Consider the following 22,254-nt stretch of genomic DNA (forward strand, 5'->3'; position numbering starts at 1 on the left):
ATGTTTAGAATACATGTTCCTGTGTGTTTTTTATGCACTACAATAATTATTAATTACAATGTTTTTGGGAGGCAATTTTCACAAAATATCCAGAAGAATAAAAATAACAATATAAAAAAATTACTTAATAAGCCCAATTAACTGGCTTTGCAAACACTGCAAAATCCATACTATTATTAATATTATAAATGCGAAAGTAACTCTGTCTGTCTATCTGTTACTCAATCACCAATTTGCATGAAATTTGGTATAGAGATATTTTGATACTCGAGAAAGGACATAGGCTACCTTTTACCCCGGGACATAGGATAGGTTTTATCACGTAAATCCCACGGGAACGGGAACTATGCGGGTTTATCTTTGACTGCGCGGGCGAAACCGCGGGCGGAAAACTAGAATAACATAATATTATATACTTTTCATACTACATACATCTCATTTATTTAGATTATAGGTTTATACAGTGACATTGAATTAAATCTCTTTAATTTTATTTCAGGGCAATGCAAGGTTCACAGTATCATTTACACCAACTGAAGCCTGTGAACATGTTGTCAATGTATCATTTAACAAAGTAAGTAATACCATGGACCCAATAAATATCTAGAGGACTTATCATAGCCATAGTAAACAGCGTAATTCGTTTCTCAGTTCCCAATTTAGTCGATAGATGTCACTCGCAGTATCATTTGGCATTTTTTTATAATTGAATGGTTCTTGTCTCAACTAGATGTCGCTTCTAAAAAAAAATCAATGTGCCAAATAGTATCTTATGGTATCTTGACGTAAAATATAATACGCAAAAAACGTAAACTATAACGTAAAATATAAAACGTAAAATATTATAAAGGCAAGAGGCGGCTCGTGACAAAATTGTACGGGTGTTCAATTATTGAACTAAAACAAAGAAAATACAGTAGCGTAGTAAATTCATAACAAAAAAAATGAGCACCACATTATAAAAATGTTTATTTAAACACTAAAAATTATAAAGTACAGGCTATTTCAAAACGAATTCAATGATTATCAATTAATAATTAGAAAATCCCCGAATTTGCTTTCGCGAGCGTATTTTTATTGTTTGTTTATAATATAGGAGTGGCAACTGGCAACGTCGCGCGCTTGTCGCGCGCAATTGCTGCTGTCATGCGATGCGGCAACATCGCGATTTCGCGCAGGACCTCCGCAGGACTGTCGCAAAATTTCTCTTTCACTCTTATTGGATTCCGTATTTAGGCATTTGATATTCGTATTGGAGTTTAGGTATACGATAAATTTAATTTTAAATTAAAGATATATTAATTGTTAAATGAATGAGCACAACTTTATTATAATAATTATTTTTGAGAGTTCACTGCCCCAGCGCTCCTTAGGATGAACCGCCTATTTTTTCACTTCGATCATCGCTGTTCGAGAGTGACTTCGTGACCACCATCATGGAACACGCTGCTATGAACTGTTTTTATCTAAGAATTACTCGAACAATTAGAGCATAAATTTCAACGTAAGACGTATAAGTGTCTGTAGCTGTATTGACTCAGTCTCGTACTTATAAACTGATGGACGCTGGTTCAAATCATCGCCGTACATCTAGATTTTTTTTTTCTTTTCCCGTATTTTTTGCTCATATAAATATGTAATACTGTTTACAAGGGAATAATTAAGAACAAAAAAGATATAGACATTTTTTTCAGAAAATAAAGAATATATATACACTACTCTGATCACTATGTCGAATGTTTGTAGTGGGTGTCGAAACCTTATTAAAGGTACTCACTTCCTTAGATGCTCCCTATGTTCTCTAGCGTATGACTTGCAGTGCGCTGGAACCAACGATAAGAGATTTTATGCCATGTTACCTGAAAAGAAGTCTTCTTGGAAATGTCCAGCATGTCTTAGCCAGCGACCCAAACTTGATAACACCAACACAGTTAGTCGCTTACGTCAGTGTGAAGCGTACGTGTTTGATCAAGCGGGTTACAAATTAAATTCAATTCTAATTGAAATAGTATATCTTGTTGGAAGTTTTTATGAGTGGTGCTTAAGTTATCAAAAACAATCTGATTTGTGGACGAATACGCGTTATTAACTTATTATATACATCACGATTTATTATTAAAATTAACATTGGAAACTTTTTGCGTAAAAGTGATAAAAGTGGTTGACGGTATATTAAAAACAAAAGTTACAAATTAACATTGTCATCTATCGTGTCGATTTACCAGATACAATAAGAAACATAATTTCGTTAAAAATTACAAGACACTCGTAGCTCTGTACAAAGTGAACTGGATTTAGAACAGTTAGTAGGAAGATCGATCCTGACAAGGGTCATATTATCAGAAATTTATTACTATATTTTTTTTTTCTTAATTACTTAAATTTTCCAATCATTATGAAGTTTGCCTGTTGCAAAGCTACAACAGAAGGCAGCGCTGGGATTTTATCTTGCCCTCATTGTAAACGAAATTATCATATTGCATGTTTGTTCCCAATTGACAATAAGAAACAATTGACAAGCGAATTTAAAAAAAAATGGTTTTGCCCTGAATGTTCCACTCATCAGTCAAGATCTCTGAATACTGAAAATACCCCAGTACGCTCATGCGCTCAATTGTTACAACGAAGTCCTGATAACATTACAACACGTAGAGGTGGCACATCTTCTTTTAAATCCCCTATCGCTGTGAATAATAATGCATTATCAGCTGACTCTATTCGAGAGATTATATCCGAAGAGATGGAAAAGCTGCGGCGCTCACTGGAATCATCAATTATGAATAGGATTTCGTCAGATTTAAATTGTATATAAAGCAAGAAATTATTAGACTAAAATAATTCAAAAACACCGGAGTTTTTAAAACAACGCCCTCTAGATGTAATAATTGAAAATCGATAGTTTGCTGTTTCCATAGTTCTAAAATTGGTCACTAGTGGTGCTTTTAAAGCTGCAAATTAAATAATAAGCTCAAATCAGAGCGCCATCTAGTAATAGTCTGAAATTACGGGGTACGATCTCTAGTATGACCATTATCAGTCCTTTTAGATTATATTCGTCCATGGTAATACTATTACTCTGATTAATCATATTATAAGTATTGAATGTGATATAATATATGAATATTAAAAATTAAAAATTATTTTTAAATTCCACTGTTAAGTTAATCATGAATTTGTTTGTATTTTATTTATATTTTATGTGAGAATTGTTTAGAAATGCTGTTTATTCTATTCAAACATTACATATAAACAAAATTAAAGAGTCTTTAATAATTTAATTTTTTAATTTGTAAATCCCTATAATTAAAATTGTACCATATACCTAGTAGGTACTTGTAATTTGCTTTTACTGAAATATGACTGACATTTTAAATATTATGTGTATCTAGATGAGAGTGCCAGGTTGTCCTCTAGTCATAGATGTATCGGAGGGTGGTGTGAGCGGAGCAAGAGTGACCTTGCCGGGTCCTGTACCACTACACCAACCAACTTTCCTCACGCTACATCACTCTACCGCTACGTTGGAACAAATTGAAGTTAATGTTGAGGGTGAGTAACTTTGTGATACTATTAAGTAAGTACTCTATTGTTACTATACAGTCTTTTAAGAAAAAAATATCATGTTTTTTTTTAAATTTTGATACAACAAATTGTAGATACGGAGTGTGTTTAACACACTATGTTATTATGTTTATCAAAATTATGCAATGATTATCATATAATTTTGTGAATTGAAGGAAAAGATCTAATTAGTTATATCTATGTTCCATAAGTATGTTCTTGCTTTATTACTGGATTTTTGTTAAGTATGTGTCATGAATGTGTAATTAATATATTCTGACTACGATAAATACTATTGACAAAAATTAATAGAATAAATTGTTAATATTATGCACAACTTCAGATATTTCTTTTATAAAAAAGCTATAGATGAATTTATAAATAAAATAGTATTATGACATAAAACAAACAATATTTCCTTGCAGGGTGGAAAAAATGAATGAGAGTTGTTGAATGCGTTGAATGTATCAAATCCGATGAAAAGAATGTGGCCTCAGGGGACGAAAGTAGAAAGCTAGAACGTTTTGATATAGGTGTAAAAATAGCAGCTTTGCTACTAACAATTCTCACGAATCTTCTTAATTTTCCAACAATTATAATGATATTTTCATATATTATTAGTATATATAAGCTATCCTTTACTAACATAGACTAAGGTAATTGGTTTATTATAAAACTCATAGTGTTATAATGGTACTATAAAAATTATATCCAGGATTTAAGTTACGTTCGTGATACGACATAACATGTATAACATTCACGTTACAAAAGCTCATCCGCTTCGCCCTAACTTCTAACAATCATATGAATTATTCAAAATGAAAAAAAAAGAATATTTACATCATTAGAAAGTTATTGGGAATATGGTAGCTATCTGAGTCATGCTTGTATCATTCTAACGCATGACGGTGCATAGTGTTAGGTATCGCATGTAAGAATAGGGTAAAATATATTAGAGTAGGACTGTAGGGTTTAGGGTTAGGGCGAGTTAGGGCGTAGCGGTGAGCTGAGCGATGTTGGCGCGTAGGTCCGAACGGCGCGTCGGTCCCGGCCGCGGTGTCGGCGGCGGGCGCGGGCACGTTCCGCGCGGAGTTCGTGCCGCGGGCGGTGGGGGAGCACCGCTTGAACGTGCTGGTCGACTCGCAGCCTATACCCGCTAGCCCGTTCCATTTGAAGGTACGGTGCTTTTTGTTGTGATGGTTTTTTTATTAAATTTTTTAAATATAATTAATTGTGAATAAGTGAATGTTCTTGTGTGTACTGTATTTTCAATTTATACATTTCAAGGTCATGTAGAGTTTAAAGTAATACAACTAATTGTGAAAAAATAATTGTTGAAATTTTAAAATATATTCCTGGGTAGAATCGCTCTTATTAATTGTTGCAATTTAAACGCCCGGAAAGTTTTTATAGAATTATTTCAATGCGATTTTCTTTTCTAAGCATAAGACAATAATTGGTAGGTATAATATTATTTTTTTTTTGTTTATAGGTGTACGATGTGACGGCTATAAGAGTTAAAGATGTTGCTCATGGAACAGTTGGAAAGCCCGTTACGTTTTTGGGTAAGCTTTACAAAAATTAACTTTTTTAAAATATGTATACATATTTGTATGCGTAAAATTTTTGAAATTGCAATGTGTTACTTTTTTTACTACATGTAAATAAAATTAAAAGTGTGAAATATAAAGTATTACTTGTATTTCCCATTTCAACTTGCATAGTAAAATACTTTTTAATGCGCTTATGCGATTACGACTGGAAGTGCAAGAATCCTTATAGCTTACATCATCGGACGATCGCCCCGGTGAAACGAACTGGATCTCTTAAGCTGTAAATCTCACTAATGTTAAATACATATAAAGTTTTATTTCATAGAACCGTTAATGATTAGTATCGTAAATGAAAGAAAAATATTTATATGATGAATAAATTTGAAACACATTTCAAGATTCCGAATAAGATTTAATTAACAAATTTACAATTGCCTTTAGTTGTCCATAATTGGTTGCTAAATAAACAAGCAGTCTTTCAAGCTTTCGAAATAACATGTTCTACTCAACACTTACAATAATCTAAACAAACGACTTTTTACCATTGAGGTAACGCAAGTTTAATTGCCACTTCTTATTCTCTTCTCTATAAAAAGCACCATCCTGTCAATAAATGTGCTAAACATATACCAATATCAATTAAAAAAATATCGTATTTTCAGTGGAAACTATGGCCGCTGGGCCGGGTAACCTCGAAGTGACAGTGAACGGTGGCCGCGTGCCCACCGCAGCCGCGGCGCAGGGCGCGCACACGTACGCGATCAGCTTCACGCCGAGGGACCCGCGACCGCATACCGTGGAGCTGAGGTTTAATGGGGATCATGTGCCGGGTAATACTTGTTTTATATTATATTTATAGTTTAATTTTTACTGAAGTAATGTGTAATACAGAGTGAGACAATGTGCGTCAAAAATAATTATTTTTTTGGAATTTTTAGGTTGTAGTAATCATGAGTGATATTGGATTGATTTTACTTTGGAAAGTGTTGCGAAATTATTATCATAGTGCTAGTTACGAAATTATAACGAAACGAATCAACAAACTGGATTATATTCTTAATTCTTAATTGATTGATCAACAGTATTATCTCTCTAAAATCCTTGTACAAACTGCCTACAAACTTTTACTGCCTATAGCACAGTCGCACAAATTGAGAAGACCTTATAATTATAATTTTTCTTACCCAACAGGAAGTCCATTCGTCTGCCATGTATCAGCACCAGCGCGTGTAATAGGTGCAGGTTCAGGGGAATCCCCAGATAAAGTGTCAGTGGGCGACGCGTATACCTTCAGTGTAGACTCGCCGACATCACCGCATGTTGAAGTGCTGGGTCCAGCTAGACGACCAGTACCAGTACAGGTAAAAGTTCTTCCCAGCTAGCTCAAACGCAAAAAAATCTTTTTCAAGTAGAAATAAAAAAGAGTATATGAATATGATTGTTAAAACTATCGAACGAAGTCGAAGGTAGAAATAAAGTTAATTAAATATCATACAAACAGCATTATTTCTAAAGAGATTCCTGTCTAAAAATGCATTATTTTTATATTTTCCAGGTATCTGCCGATGAAACGGTGGGCGAAAACGAAGCAAGCAAACGGTATACAATATCGTTTATTCCAGTTGACGTAGGGGACCATAGTATAGAGGTAATTCAATTTTTCATTTTATACCAATTTCAGTCAAGAAAAATGGTGAAAGTATTTCCAAAATTCGTAACATCCATTACCAACTTACTAACAAACAAAAGTTTAAAGATTAGTAATTTTTAAATTTTAGTAAGGATTGACTGAAAATATTGTTCTAGGTTCGCGCAGGAGCCATGGGTGGTCACGTTGAAGGCAGTCCATTCTTGGTGAAAGCGTACAGCGCAGCTAGAGTATCCGTTACAGATATATCGCCTGGCGTAGTCGGTCGACCTGTTTCCTTCACGATAAACGCATCTCATGCTGGTAATAAAACAGAAAAAAGCAAAATAAATACTTTAACTAAGAACAAGATTAAAATATTTATGAAGTAAAATGATTATAGTATTTGTGGATTTTTATAATGATTTTATCGTTTACAGGGGCTGGGAATCTGGAAATCATCGTAGCCGTAAATGGCAGGAATGTGCCCAATTACGTTCAGAGTGAAGGAAACGCTCGATTCAAAGTAAGATACACATTTATTTACCTACAGAATATATTAAATCTCATTTCTTCAGATATTTTTAGCCCCCAAATTCCTAATAACATGCTCTAATTATTACTTTTAGGTCAACTTCAAACCAACGGAAGCAGCTCCTCATACATTATCAGTCCGTTTCAATGGACACGCAGTACCCGGTTCACCCTTTACTTGCATGGTATCAGCCCCAGCAGCCGCCCCTGATGCTAGAGCCACTGGACCAGGATTATCTTCTGCGGCCAGAGGAGAATCTGCGGAAATAAACCTCACTGGATTCCATTGTAAGTGACCTTCAGTTTTTTAAATGTGGTGGAAATTCTTTTTATACTTCTTCTAATTTTTTATCAAATTATTCTTTAAAATTTGTATTAAATTCAATTGTAGGTAGTTCTTAACATGATTGAGTGATATATTAAACATAATAATTTAGAGTATTTCTAGTAAATTTATTTTGTTATGTTGAATGAAACGAAAAATAAATAAAGCTAACAGCATTCTGCAGTAGCCGCAATAATACTGATGTTTGTGGTTACAAACGAGATATTACGTTTATTTACCAGAAAATAAATCAACAAACAATAGTTCATTGGTGTTTGTAGCAGATTATGTTTACAAATAGTTTATTTCGTTGGATACCGCAGTTGTGTTGGTGTTATGGCTGAGAGAATCCACAAAATAATTAGTGGATTTAAATCTACTAATAGTTTTAAACTACGTATTTCAGACGGTATCCCAATATTTTTTATGGTTATTTAAAATAAATAATACCTTATTCAATTTTGTCATGAAAAAATATTAAAACAAATAGATGAATTTGTTCTTTTTACATCATATTTGACGTTATAATTGACCAAAAATGTTCGTGTACAGTTTTTTATTAAGCTATTGCATAGCTTCTATCGCGGGCCTTGAGCGTGGGGACCGAATCGAAAAATTCCGTAACGAAAAAACCTCACGCTGCCGGCTCCCCACTCTGACGGGCGGAGGTGTGGCTTGAAGGCATAGCATGCAATAGTTTTACCGCGGCAGTCCCCGAGTGTCACACGTCGTTTTTTTATTTTATAATCATTTATGCACAGCATGCGAGCCCACAATATCCGTGACCGGTCCGGGCGGTACCAGTGTGCGTACGAGCACGCGGGCGCTAGGCGAGGGTCGCTACACGTGCACGTACACGCCCGACGCGGTGGGCCGGCACAGCGTGCACGTGCAGTGCGCGGGCCGGCACGTGCCCGGCTCGCCGTTTGTGTGCAACGTGTATGATGTGAGATGCGTGCGTGTTACTGGACTGGGTGCGGGAGGTGAGTTATGAAGAAATTTTAGATTGAAAATTATTATGTCACCGTCACTGGTTGGAGCGGTACCTGCAAACCGAAGTGAGGTAGATAGAAAGCAGTTTAATCGAGTTTTTAATTAAAAATGAAAAAAACATGTCAGATAATATTTATTGTAGCTTTCTAATCAAGCAAGAATTATAATCATATTTTTTATTCAATGCATAATATTAGATTAGACATGCATATTGCATATGTTCATATTTTTAATTAATCTTCTCAACTCATATTTTTGCAATTCTCAATTCAAACATATATCATAAGAATAATACAACCTATCTAAACGTTAAATTCTATCCTATTAGCTTGAATAATTCTACAATATTATTCCTAACATTTGGCAGAATTAGAAGGCACGCTCGAAGGTTTGAATCTAGATGAGAGCGCAGACGAAGAACGCGGAGTGGAAGTGGGGAAGCCGGTCACTTTCAGTGTTGATGCGGCTGGCGCGGGTGAAGGAACACTTGAACTAGTAGTTTCTACACCGTCTACCACTGTTAAAGCTGAGGTAAGTGACAGTTTACAAAAAATAGCGTGTGTGCCGACCACACGTGTCAGAAGTGAAACTTCTTTGGCTAGATTCAAAGATACTATAATTGACGTGACGGTATTGCCAAGACGCGACCTTGAAATTTTACTCTTATTTACTTAAAGAAATTCAATGTTAATTAAAAATAAATTTTACCACAACTGTTTAATGACAAGTTACAGTAGGTTGTAGTCGCTATAGAAAAATAGAAAAAATTGTTTTAATTAAAGTTCGTATTATAGTGAAGTTTTAATTATTTCAGGTAGTAGCAGTAGCCCGCGGTTTATATGACGTCACATTTATACCCGTGTCGCGGGAAGCTCATCGCGTTTCAGTCACATTCAACGAACAGCCCGTGCCTGGGAGCCCGTTTGTGTGCAGAGTTAATGAACCTCATACTTATGTGCAAATTGGTATGTTTCTTTGTAATTAAACCTCATTTATATAAATATGTTTTATGTCTCTAAGAAGACCTCTTACAGAAACTTTAGAACGCTGATAAAATTTAACAATGAAAACATATTTGAGCTTTATGACTTTTCTCCCTCTTTTTTCCTACGTCTTTATTTATTTTCCCTACAGGAACGACAGCAACAATCGAAATTGACGAGAACCTATCGGACGTGGAAGTGCTATCACCCACTGGTACAAGAGTATCAGATGCGAACTTGGAAGATATGGGTCTATTAATCTTCCCAGTGACCAGAGTGGGCAGATATGTGGTTCGTAGTGCGAGAGGACCCGTGGCTGAGGTGGAGGCTCTAGATCCGTCTGCTGTTAAAGTACTATCTATTGGGGAAGCGGTTGCACATAGACCTGCAATAGTTACAGGTATAGAACTGATACTTGAATACTCTTTATCGATTGGCTATTAATTTATGATACGTTATGGATTTTTTTCCTTGACTTTTCCTTGATCTAATTTCATAAATACTTGTTCAATTTTGAATCGAAGTATATGTGAAATAAAATATATTAGTATCTAATTTCAATATTTGTATCATAACTATACAAAAATAAATATGATAATACTGCTAGTGATTTGGTTTATTCATCTCTAGTTCCTTTGCACAAATTTTTTATCACATCTTTATTTAGCAATATGCTGACTGGCATTTATAATTATGGCTTATGTTTTCTGACAAGGCGTCTAATACATTCCATTTTGTATCCAGTTAGCACAAGCGGCGCTGGCGGGGGTCGTCTCTCAGCGCGAGTATCAAGCGGCGGACGCACAGTACCACACTCAGTTCGTCGGCGGGGTGGTTCTCGTACGGACCTTGTATGGCATCCCGCTAGAGCTGCTCCTCATCGTATTGCACTACTGTGGAGCGGCACTCCGGTGGCACGGGAACCGTTAGTTGTAGATGTGCTACCGGCGCATCATGGACAAGAGGTGTGTTTTTAAACTATTTGTGCAAATAATATTGAATCTAAAGTTTTTTTTATAAAACGGTTAATTCAAAGTGCATTAAGTATGTGACGGTTTATGTCAAAAATATTTACAGATTTTGATTGTTGGAAACTTTTTTATAAAATCTTTTTAGGTTAACTTGTTCACATTCTACGTGTACCTAACGTTAATACTTTGTTACTCTGAGTCAGTACGTTGATTCTTCGTTTCATAGAGTCGCCGAAATCGCAAAATTTATAGCGGTATTACGTCTCATTAAACCTTATTTTATTTACTGTCCACTTCGTAAACTCCAGTCACAATATATTATTCCACCCAGGTATCAGCATCAGGCCTTGGCCTGTACCAAGCACAAGTAAGCCGCGTATCGTCCTTCAGTATCGACACGCTCGGTCGAGCGGCACGTGAGTTCGATGTCGTGGTATCGGGGCCTGGAGCTAGAGCACTGCCAGTGCGCTGCTATCAGACCAAGTCGGGGCTGTTGCAAGCCGAGTTCACTATCACTGATGTAGGACAGAGTACTATTGGTAAGAATTTAGTTTATAGGTAGTACCTATTGTGTTATAGAAAACTTAATAATTATGTCAGAAAATTGCAAAAATGTAAAATTTTTGTGTTGTACAGAAGCTTAAGGATAAAAATTTTCTGATTATCATATCCCTTAAAACTGACACTTATTATCGTAAAATTTCATACATTATAATCTGTCATTTAACAGATATAAGCTAAACAGAACTTGTCAGGAAGCAGTAACATAGTATAAGTATATTAAGAAGAGCTGGAACGTCAACACATTTACACATTGCACATGTTAGGCCGGGAGATACTGACACAAAATTTCGGATCATTTGTAACAGGATGGCGGTCTAGAGGGGTCTTACTTATCAGACGAGTGTGACTTACGCCCACGCGACTAGTCCGCCGGTACCAGCGTTCTGACCATCATTTTTCTTTTTGTCATTGCGTAATAAGACCTCTGTAGAACCGCCATTCTGTTACAAATGACCCGAAATTTTGTGTCAGTATCTCCCGGCCTATGTATGTGTCATATTTTGCAATTGTTTATAAATACAGGGTGATGTAATTGGTGTAGTACGAATATCTAAAAATCTATGAAGAATTTTGTGATACAGTAAATGGAAGAATTATATACTATTTTACAGTATTTAATAAAATCATTTAATTTTTTGTTCATTTTCATTAGAAATGTCAATTTTTCTCACCAAGGTGGAAATTTGAATGATAAGGATCTTGTTAGAAAAATATAAATTTTGACTAAAATCGGCATTTTTTTTTTCAAAAATCAAATTACTAATTAATAATCAGAGTTATCACCATTTACATTAATTTACAAACGATATCGGTTGTTCTTACTTAAAATTGAATAGGTACCAATGTCTTATTGCGGTATGTGTTCTTTGGAAGTGTTCGTAAAGTTGTTGATCCGTAATTAAATTTTGCGGAAAATCTTTTAGAGCGCTTAGTTGTGACATATCCTAAGCATATTCAATAGAATTAAAAGACGAGCGAATATGCAAGCCAGTATAAAACTTGGATATTTTCTAAAATGAAACTAGAGTCGCATTTTTTTTTGAACATACTGTAAGTGAAATTGCATAAGTGTGAGTACTGTGAACATGCCAGCTTTGCTTAATTGACCGATACAAGGTAGTGCTGGTGCAATTATTTATTTTTATTTGCAGAGGTACTTCATCTTTCCAAACCGATAACTGGCAGCCCGTACACTTGTGAATCATTCGATCCGAACAAAGTAATACTCTCTGGTCTTCCAACTGGAAATCTTATCGCTCACACTCCTATCAACTTTACGGGTGAGAAAGTTAAAATGTTATCATAGAAATGTTAAGTTAAAACTCATGTTCTTTTGTATAAATTTTTGTACTATATTGTTACTGTAATTACTGTAAATATAGTTTAACAAGACTTTGCAAAAACTTGGAACAAACCCTTTTTATTAAAACGTCTACCATCCAAGCGCAATAAAACCTCGAGCCAATTTTCCTTTGTACATTTATATTTTTTTTTTTTTCATTGACAGTGGACACAAAAGACGCCGGTGTAGGTGAATTAGATGTACTCTGTGAAGCGATGGGCGAACGGCGTGTACGCTTACCCGTTGATATTCGAGAGGACGGACACTTGTACAAAGTGCGCTTGCGACCCACCATGCCCGCACATTACCGGATTTATGTTACTTACGGAGGTAATACTTTAACAGATTGAAAATATTTATTGATGATATGATCTACATTTTCAACTTATTAGATTAATATTTATAACATAAGAAGTACTTTTTCGGTGGTCTTTATAATAGTTTCACACCAACATCACAGTTTCTGAGTACCTTGTATTAATTTTTACCCGTCAAGCATGATTACCAAAAAAAACCCCATGTGTCTTATTAATTTTTTCAATATATTTACCAGGTGCCAGCATTCCTGGTAGCCCCATTTCTCTGGGTGTACTAAGCGCACGGGCTAGTATAGCTGCGCGGTGTGCGGGCACAGGACTTGCGCATGCGCACGTCGGCAAAGAGGCCGCTTTCACTATACACTGTGTGGATAACACGCCGCCCACTGTGCAGGTTTGTAAAAAGTTATGATTAGGTTTGTCACGATAAGCGCTGTAGAAAAATGTAATTCACATTTCCCAAAATGTAAAATCTTAAATCAACGTTTTATATTTTTTTAAGATTGTAAATAGAACAAACGATTATTAAATATGGGTTACTATTGTTTATGATTTGAATTTTCAATACATATTTCGTAATTATTGAAAATGTTACAGTGTACAGTATGTATTATAAAAAGTGCAAATAAATTTTGTAGTGATTTGCACCATAAATTATAAAATATATCTTAATTTTTATAGGTGGAAAGATTAAACGATGGCAAAGAAGAGGATTCTGATAACGGTCTACTGGAATGTCGTGTAGTAGCGGGTGCACCGAAAGAATGGTTGTGTGCCTACATACCGCTAGTAGTGGGACAATATGAAGTGAGGATATTCGTGCCGTCTGGACCTTTGCCTGGAAGCCCGTTTTCAGTTAAAGTAAGTTTGAAAATATTGTGAACGTGCTCACATTTCAAATCATGAAATTAATGTATCTTTATCAGGAGATTTTGTTGTCAAGGTACTAACAAAAATAATGGTTCTTATTGGATAGGTAATAGGCCAGTAGAAATCGACACAAAAAAACCCTAAATTCGCAAAGCACGATGTAGTTCTGAATTTTTGGTATGTTGTTTGGATCAGTTAGGGTGATGTAAATCCCAATTTGCAACTTCGAAAAAGTTGTGCTCGCTGCGCACCACGTGATAAACTGCGAAAATTTTGGACTGTTTTCACTTTTTGCTCTAAAAGTCATAAACTATGCGTTTTCGACAAGTATCATTCACTACATAAATTAAGGTTATTAAATTTTCAACAATTTAAGCCTAATTACAGCTCTCTAAACCTTATAACGACTAAACTGTGGCCATTCGAAGATGATTGAAGCAAAATATTGGCAAAAACCGCTCGTTCTATGAGAAGGTCGTATAATAAAGTTGTAGTGCATTTAATTTTCTTTCATTAGAGCATAGAACAAAGTCTGTGCGACAAATAGTTCACTCACAATATCTGAAAAACAAAAAGAAGGTGGAAATAGATTTTTAAAGAATTGAAACTGAGGGCATATAACATCATAAAAGGATAATACTTTTTCATTTGCAGGATAGGTAATTAACAAAATTACAAAATTTGGGAAAGTAGGAAAAAAGATTATACGCAAATAATAAACTGCGAAAATTTTAGACTTTTTTCACTTTTTGCTCTAAAAGTCATAAACTATGCGTTTCCGACAAGTATCATTCACTACATAAATAAAGCTAATTAAAATTGCAACAATTTAAGCCTAACTGCATCTCTCTAAACCTTATAACAACTAAGCTGTGGCCTTTTAAAGATAATCAGTTTTTACCTTCTTTTTGTTTTTCAGACATTGTGAGTGAACTATTTGTCTCATAGACTTTGTTCTATGCTCTAATGAAAGAAAATTAAATGCACTACAACTTTACTATACGACCTTTTCATAGAATGAGCGGTTTTTGCCAATATTTTGCTTCAAACGGGAGCAAAACTAAAAATTTCAATATTTCGGGAAAAATGAACCATCTTCGAATGGCCACAGTTTAGTCGTTATAAGGTTTAGAGAGCTGTAATTAGGCTTAAATTGTTGAAAATTTAATAACCTTAATTTATGTAGTGAATGATACTTGTCGGAAACGCATAGTTTATGACTTTTAGAGCAAAAAGTGAAAAAGTCCAAAATTTTCGTCGTTTATTATTTTCGTATAATCTTTTTTCCTACTTTCCCAAATTTTGTAATTTTGTTAATTACCTATCATGCAAATGAAAAAGTATTATCCTTTTTATGATTTCATATGCCCTCAGTTTCAATTCTTTAACAATCTATTTCTACCTTCTTTTTGTTTTTCAGATATTGTGAGTGAACTATTTGTCTCACAGACTTTGACTTTGAATGGCCACAGTTTAGTCGTTATAAGGTTTAGAGAGCTGTAATTAGGCTTAAAATGTTGCAAATTTAATAACCTTAATTTATGTAGTGAATGATACTTGTCGGAAACGCATAGTTTATGACTTTTAGAGCAAAAAGTGAAAACAGTCCAAAATTTTCGCAGTTTATCACGTGGTGCGCAGCGAGCACAACTTTTTCGAAGTTGCAAATTGGGATTTACATCACCCTAACTGATCCAAACAACATACCAAAAATTCAGAACTACATCGTGCTTTGCGAATTTAATGTTAATTTCCACTGGCCTATAAACAAGTGTTAACTTTCTTTCATATTGCTCTATTTTATATCCGTCTTAGAAAAATTGTGCTAAAATTATCATAAAAATGTATATTTTCAGGTAATAGACACATCAGCCATAGTAGCAGTAGGTGGTTGGGGTACGGACAATTCGGGGCGAGTTCGAGCACCTTCAAAACTCGTGTTGGATACAAGTAATGCGGGACCCGGGACATTGGAATGTTTACTCGCTGGAAGGCATCAACGTTAGTCAAACATTATTTTATTGTAGCAATAGCAATATTATAAAATATCTCCCTTAAAAATTAGTAAAGTTTATAGCCGAGTTAAGATAATTTTAATCGCAAAGCACATCTTAAATCATAATTTGAAAATATACTAATTTCATATTCATTCTATTTTTTCACTTTTAAATTTGTATGTTGACCATTTGAACAGAAAGTTTGCCCGGTCGCACAATAAAATGCATGCAGGAACAATAAATGGTGTTATAGTGCTTGTAAGTGTTATTAATTTAAAAGTGTTCCTTTAAGTATCTAAAAAACCGGCAGCAAGCCAAGGCTAATTTATTCCTACGATATCCCTCTCTTTCCTTTTTATGGACAGCAACACATTTCCCAGTTTATGGGCGGCGTGTATCGCTTAACACCAGCTGCTCGGTTGCTATCTGATAAGATTTAAAAAAAAAGTGTGTGTATACTTGTACACGCATTAGAAGTTATACTTTGGCTTATCGAAAAAATACTAGAATATACAACTTGAACATAGTTATCAATTTTCATACCGCCTAGAACTAACTTCATGCTGTTAAATTTAGGTGTCGGTGTGCGTGAGCATCGTAAAAATTCACTCTCATCATTTTTCTCCATCGCGCCAAAAGAAGTATAACTTCAAAAATCAAAGCTCACGCTAAATGATCGAATGCAATCTAAGTATGTTATGCATTTCCACAGGTGTAGAAACAGTATCAGGTCGGGCGGTAGTAACGCTAGCGGCCCCAGAGGGCGTGAGCGGCGAACAGGAACTAGAGCTCACTTACAACGGGGCCCTCGTCGCCGGGGCCCCGCGGAGGGCCCTCGTGGCCTCTGGGAATACTGCTGATCGAGTGACGTTGGCTGGCAGGGGCCTGGCGCATGCCGCACCGCATACACCGGCCGTTTTTACTGTTGGTGAGTGGCAAATAGAATTATTAGATTTAACTTGTTTACTTTTTTTGATAAATTAATAGACGAAAACGTGTGCTATTCTAACTCAAAAATATAATGATAATAAATTATTATGAAAAAAATAACATACAGCAACAACAACTCACGAGGTTTAAAAAGTTACATAGAATGTTTGCAAGTAGAATAAATAAGGCATATGTTCATGGATGCGTTTATTTCATTTTATGCTATAAACAAATGTGATGGTTACAAATATGTAATAAAATCGTTGTTGATACGTCTTATTCTGCTAAAGCCATTGAATATAATATTACTTTATTTTTGCTCCATTTTTTAAATATTGTGCATTTTTTCACTAGATGGTAGCGCAGCAGGTCCAGGTGCTCCAGAAGCATCATTATCATCGCCAGACGGTGAAACAATACCCGTAGCACTTACAGCTGCTGGACCTGGACTGTGGCGGGCTACTTACACACCTCGGCGGGCGGGAGACCATCATTTGCGGGTTCTGTGGGCTGGACGACTTGTTAAAGGTGAATTTTTATTTACGTTAATATCATGTTCATCATCATCATCATCTCATACGTTCATAAATTTTTGGGATTGTTGCCTCTACGATATTGATAATAATTTAAATGTAAAATTATTATTAAAATACAATAAAACCTTGTAAATTTTATAAAAATCACATTTTATATGCCTGTTCTATTTGTCGTAGATTGCGCGTTTCATTGCAATAACATGTGGATGCATAGATTTAGGTGTGTTTGTTCACAGCGTTTGTTAAAATGTCCATTAAACTTTAATACCAGTAAGATTCAAATCTTTAAAAACGATTTTGAGATCCTACATCGGCTCGCTTTGTTCTCCTATAAAACTCAATAACCTATACAAATGTATGGGCATTACGCCATTTGCCCTTGCCAAATGCAATTTTTATTCCCCATCTGTAATAGTGTATAATAAATCTATTTATTCATTAACTAGCGGTCCGACCCGGCTTCGCCCGTGGTACATATTTCGCAATAAAAGGTAACCTATGTTCTTTCTCAGGGTCTAAAGATTGTCTGTGCCAAATTTCATCAAAATCGATCCAGTAGTTTATGCGTGAAAACCATACATACATACATACATAATTACAAACCTTTCCTCTTTATAATATTAGTATAGATAATCCTCGCTCCACAGGTTGCCCGCTCACAGTGAAAGTGAGTGCGGGCTCAGAAAGCGGTGACGCATCCAAAGTAGTGTGCTCCGGGGCGGGGCTCGCGGGCGGCGTGGTGGGGAGGGACATACGCTCCTGGATAGACACGCGTAGAGCTGGCCCTGGGGAACTCACTGCGCATTGTACTGGCCCTAATAAGGTATGGAGATGTGGATGTGTATTTTATAATTTTATAAAGTGTGTTAATAAGATGTATGTGTGAAGTATTGTGTTTTATGTGTGTGGAAGTGTAGTTATGCTGAAATGGATTGCTTGTTGGATGATATTGACGAATATAATTATGTTTCTTTGGGTTTCAAGTCACCTTCCATTAGTATTTGAGTAAAATAAGTGTATACAGTATCACATAAGGGAATAATTCTTAATTTACTTCTGTATACAATGAAGAATAAATAAATAAATCAACGTAAGGTTGTAGTTCATACATAGTTTTAATCTCATATCAATTTAATGAGTGTTTTGATGTATTCGTTTCATTAATTAATTTTCCAATAGTTTATCAATAAGGAACATCCATAAACGACATTAAATAAAATATTCGCCCACTAGGTTGCATACTGTGAACTATACGAGCACGGTGACGGCACGTTCACACTGAACGTGAAGCCGGCTGAAGCGGGCCGGCACGTGCTGAGCGTACAGTTTGCGGGCGAACACGTGCCTGGATCACCGTTTATACTCAAAGTGGCTGGTGCTCCGGATCCTACCAAGGTAAAATAATTTGTATGTGTAAGCTATTTCATTTAGCTCATCAGCTCACTTTGTTTGATCAGATTCAATGTAAAAATTTGTATCATCTATTTGTCACGCAATTAAATCTAACATTTAACAATACGAACGATCTGTCGCTCGAAATTCCCGATACTAGCAAGAAGTCCTTTCCTACCAAGTTGCCTAGCAGAGATTGCTGTGTAGCAATAAGGCCGCCTATTGTGCAAAGTATTTGTACCTTATTAGTTTGTTATACTAGATTTACTAACATCGTTTTGTACGATAAATTATTTTCTCATAAAATCTGGGTATAAATATTGGGCTGGACGATATCAACAAAGTTGTTTAAAGCTTCGAGCTTTTATCTATTTATTCGCTTTTCGATACCATTACCATTTAAAATATTATTTTTTTTAATGCAATAATATCTATTGAAATTCGTTCACAGGTCCGAGTATACGGGCCGGGTATAGAGGCGGGTGTGCTAGCGACATTCCAGTCACGATTCGTGTGTGACACACGGGGAGCTGGCGCTGGCCAACTAACTGTACGAGTTAGAGGACCAAAAGGCGCTTTCCGAGTGGAAATGCAGAGGGAAAGCCAGAAGGATAGGACTATATTGTGCAAGGTGAGTGGCCTATGAGAATATAGAATAAATAAAATAAATAAATAGTTCACGACAATTTTCACACACGGCACGATCTGATCCCATACTAAGCTTTCGCTTGTATTATGGAAACCAGATGGCTGATAAACATACATATATAATCTATACATATAATAAATCTGTAGAAGGGTCAATTCTGTACATTGAAAATACAGAAAAAATAAATACCAGGGAGTGTTACTGGATCGATATCAAACCCAAATATGTGATTAAAAAAATTTTTGTCTGTCTGTCTGTCTGTCTGTCTGTCTGTCTGTCTGTCTGTCTGTATGTGAAGGCATCACGTGAAAACTAACGGTTCGATTTCGATGAAACTTGGTATAATTATACCTTATTATCCTGGGCGTAAAATAGGATACTTTTTATCCTGGAAAAATACGTAGAAAAAAATTAATCTTAATTTTTCAATTTTATCCATAGACGTTGTTCTGTAGAACTGCGAACACACGTTGCGTATTATTATAGGCCTAGCCGTATTTGGGTCCAATAGATATTTATAAGATATCATTGTTAGAGTTACTCAAAATGGAGAAATAAACCATCCACGCGAAGACCGACATCCGCGCGGACGGAGTCGCGGGCGGATGCTAGTTTTAAATAAATCTTAATATATATAAATCTCGTGTCACAATGTTTGTCCTCAATGGACTCCTAAACCACTTAACCGATTATAATAAAATTCGCACACCATGTGCAGTTCGATCCAACTTGAGAGATAGGATAGTTTAAACATGTAGGTACCACGGGCGAAGCCGGAGCGGACCACTAGTAGTTATGTAGATATTTAACACCAAGGTGTTGCATGTGTGTCTGGACACATAGCAAACGTCTATGTTCATCTCACACATATTTGCCCTGGATGGGAATCGAACCCACGACCTCTGGCTTGGAAGGTAGGGCCACTACCAACTAAGCCAACCGGTCAGTCTAGACAATTTCTTGTCTGGCAGGATACAGAAGGCTGATTGACACCCACTTCCTTCAAAGAGATTCGATCAGTGAAACAGATTTATGCATATATGCATCTGCCCCTTACCCCACATAGGACTTCATTTTTATAGTTCATGAGATTTGTGCGTTCAACCAAAGAGACAGTTTATGAAGAATAGAGAAAGACAATGGCAGAATTCCAATAATTCATCTCCCAATTTCTAAGCGATAAGAAAAAACAAGATTTCATAGTATTAAGTCATGATAATATTTCTATAATATTAAGTCGTCTTCAATGTCGTGATATTACAAATTATTATTATTTATTTATACTAATCAAATTACTTGAACTATTATTATTAATGGAAAATTAAAGATAAATGAATTTATTTGTTTATAACAACATAGATACGTAATAACTTATCAAGACGATTAACATCTTACAGATCCTTGAAATTGATAAATTACAAAAAAAATAGTATCGAACAACAGCAATTACGTTCACAAATTGTATTAATTAAAATCTTGATTTCGGTTTGATAGCAGTACATGAGGTACATTGGAAACAATTTTCTATGTCTTTTGTTACTTGTTGAAAATGTAGCTTTCTATCGAAGTTTTTAAAATCGATCTTGTAGTTGGTTCGATAAAACGATTTTTTACTTCGTGCTATAACAAACTAGCTTTCAGCCCGGGGCTTCGCCCGCGTTTTCAAAGAAAAACCCGATAAAACCTATCATATTATGTGTTAATCCAAGTTACCCTCTATAAGTGCGCTAAATTTCATTTCAATCTGTTCAGTAGTATTTGCGTGAAAGAGACACACACACACATCCTCACAAACTTTCGCATTTATAATATTAATAGGATAGGATAGGACAAACCATATGTTTTTTTTTTTCTAATGTTAGCTTGTATAATTTTGAGCTATAGGACACCTAATAAATCTGCATTGAATTATTTTTGTCTCTAATATACTATTGTCCTCAGTTCTCGCCCACCGAGCCAGGCGATTACCGCGTGGAGGTGCGATGGGCCGGGCGCCATGTTCCCGGCTCGCCGTTCCCGGTCATGATATTCGATACGCAGGAAGAACTCCGCCGTTATTTACAAGCCACTGCTGCTTGATACTTTTATTGTTTAATTTTATCCATGCTTTGTATTAAAATGCCTAATTCCGATGTTATAAAGTGACCTTGTTTAATAGTTCATTGATCAAGATTGGAAATTGTTTTATAAAGATACTCTACTCTGTTTATTACTAATGATTTATAATGGTTTTATGATAATTATTTTTTATCATGATTGTAATTTTGAAGATGTAATAAAATAATAATAATGTTATGAATGCAATTAGAAAAATGCAATAAATTGTATTAGAGAATTAGGTTTGTGTTGAATCGAAAATAATAAGTAGTTGTGAGTAATTTCATGAAACAGCCAATATGCCATATTTTTATGTTATTATAAAATGAAGCACTGAATGGATATAAATCTTATTCGAATCGCCATTACATTCCAAGTAATATTTAGTAAAATATAAAATATATTATATAGCGTATGATAATCTCTTTGTATCCGTCCATCGTAACATAGGTGATGTTGTTAGGATAAATATAAAATGAGCTTACTTCTAAAAGTACATTAAACTAGAAGGCATAATAAAATTCTTTATTTGTTAATATTTATTAATACAGAATATAGGTTTAACTTCATAACTAACTTCTGTAATTGTTTTTTGTTATTGTTACCTGCTTGTTGAGTTATAAGGAATGGACTGCACTATCAATTGATTTAAATTAACGAGTCTCATGTATGTCCGAGCTTTATATCTTTATAAGTATGTAATTTTTCCGCGGTTACTAATAATTGTTAATAAATTGAAAATTTATTATTTGACGGGTTTTATTTATTATTCTATCCCGCTACCAATTAAACTATTTACTTTAAAAATCCATTTACTGAAATGAATGTTCATTCATTCCCTATTTCACAAAGGGTTATCATTTATATGTTTCTGTGAAATTGTAATATTTTTAATGTTACAATTTCACAGAAACATATATACCTAACATATTTCTTCTAAGTGTACAACAAACATAGTAGGTAATTAGTATGATATAATATGAGCGTGAGACACTGTTCGTTAAAAGACATCT

General features: G+C 35.1%; 2 protein-coding genes across 3 annotated transcripts in view; both read left to right on the top strand.

Moving 5' to 3' along the window:
- The window catches only part of LOC123700143 (filamin-A), a 74,978-nt gene extending 52,989 nt beyond the window's left edge, over positions 1-21,989 (top strand). Inside the window, exons 28-54 of the mRNA XM_045647278.1 lie at positions 500-574; positions 3,390-3,549; positions 4,589-4,737; positions 5,054-5,126; positions 5,777-5,944; positions 6,306-6,475; positions 6,670-6,762; positions 6,921-7,065; positions 7,182-7,267; positions 7,371-7,563; positions 8,362-8,583; positions 8,961-9,124; positions 9,408-9,558; positions 9,728-9,976; positions 10,321-10,541; positions 10,879-11,086; positions 12,263-12,391; positions 12,619-12,783; positions 13,007-13,164; positions 13,452-13,631; positions 15,497-15,641; positions 16,350-16,565; positions 16,922-17,095; positions 17,751-17,926; positions 18,337-18,498; positions 18,947-19,126; positions 21,086-21,989. Coding sequence (XP_045503234.1) covers positions 500-574; positions 3,390-3,549; positions 4,589-4,737; positions 5,054-5,126; positions 5,777-5,944; positions 6,306-6,475; positions 6,670-6,762; positions 6,921-7,065; positions 7,182-7,267; positions 7,371-7,563; positions 8,362-8,583; positions 8,961-9,124; positions 9,408-9,558; positions 9,728-9,976; positions 10,321-10,541; positions 10,879-11,086; positions 12,263-12,391; positions 12,619-12,783; positions 13,007-13,164; positions 13,452-13,631; positions 15,497-15,641; positions 16,350-16,565; positions 16,922-17,095; positions 17,751-17,926; positions 18,337-18,498; positions 18,947-19,126; positions 21,086-21,223 — 4,350 coding nt within the window. The 3' untranslated portion in view covers positions 21,224-21,989. The remainder of the gene's footprint in view (positions 1-499; positions 575-3,389; positions 3,550-4,588; positions 4,738-5,053; positions 5,127-5,776; positions 5,945-6,305; positions 6,476-6,669; positions 6,763-6,920; positions 7,066-7,181; positions 7,268-7,370; positions 7,564-8,361; positions 8,584-8,960; positions 9,125-9,407; positions 9,559-9,727; positions 9,977-10,320; positions 10,542-10,878; positions 11,087-12,262; positions 12,392-12,618; positions 12,784-13,006; positions 13,165-13,451; positions 13,632-15,496; positions 15,642-16,349; positions 16,566-16,921; positions 17,096-17,750; positions 17,927-18,336; positions 18,499-18,946; positions 19,127-21,085) is intronic.
- The window catches only part of LOC123700154 (ATP-binding cassette sub-family C member 4-like), a 219,903-nt gene that overhangs the window by 20,469 nt on the left and 177,180 nt on the right, over positions 1-22,254 (top strand). The window lies entirely within an intron of this gene.

Source organism: Colias croceus, chromosome 2 (assembly GCF_905220415.1).
Source record: "Colias croceus chromosome 2, ilColCroc2.1".
Classification (NCBI taxonomy): domain Eukaryota; kingdom Metazoa; phylum Arthropoda; class Insecta; order Lepidoptera; family Pieridae; genus Colias; species Colias croceus.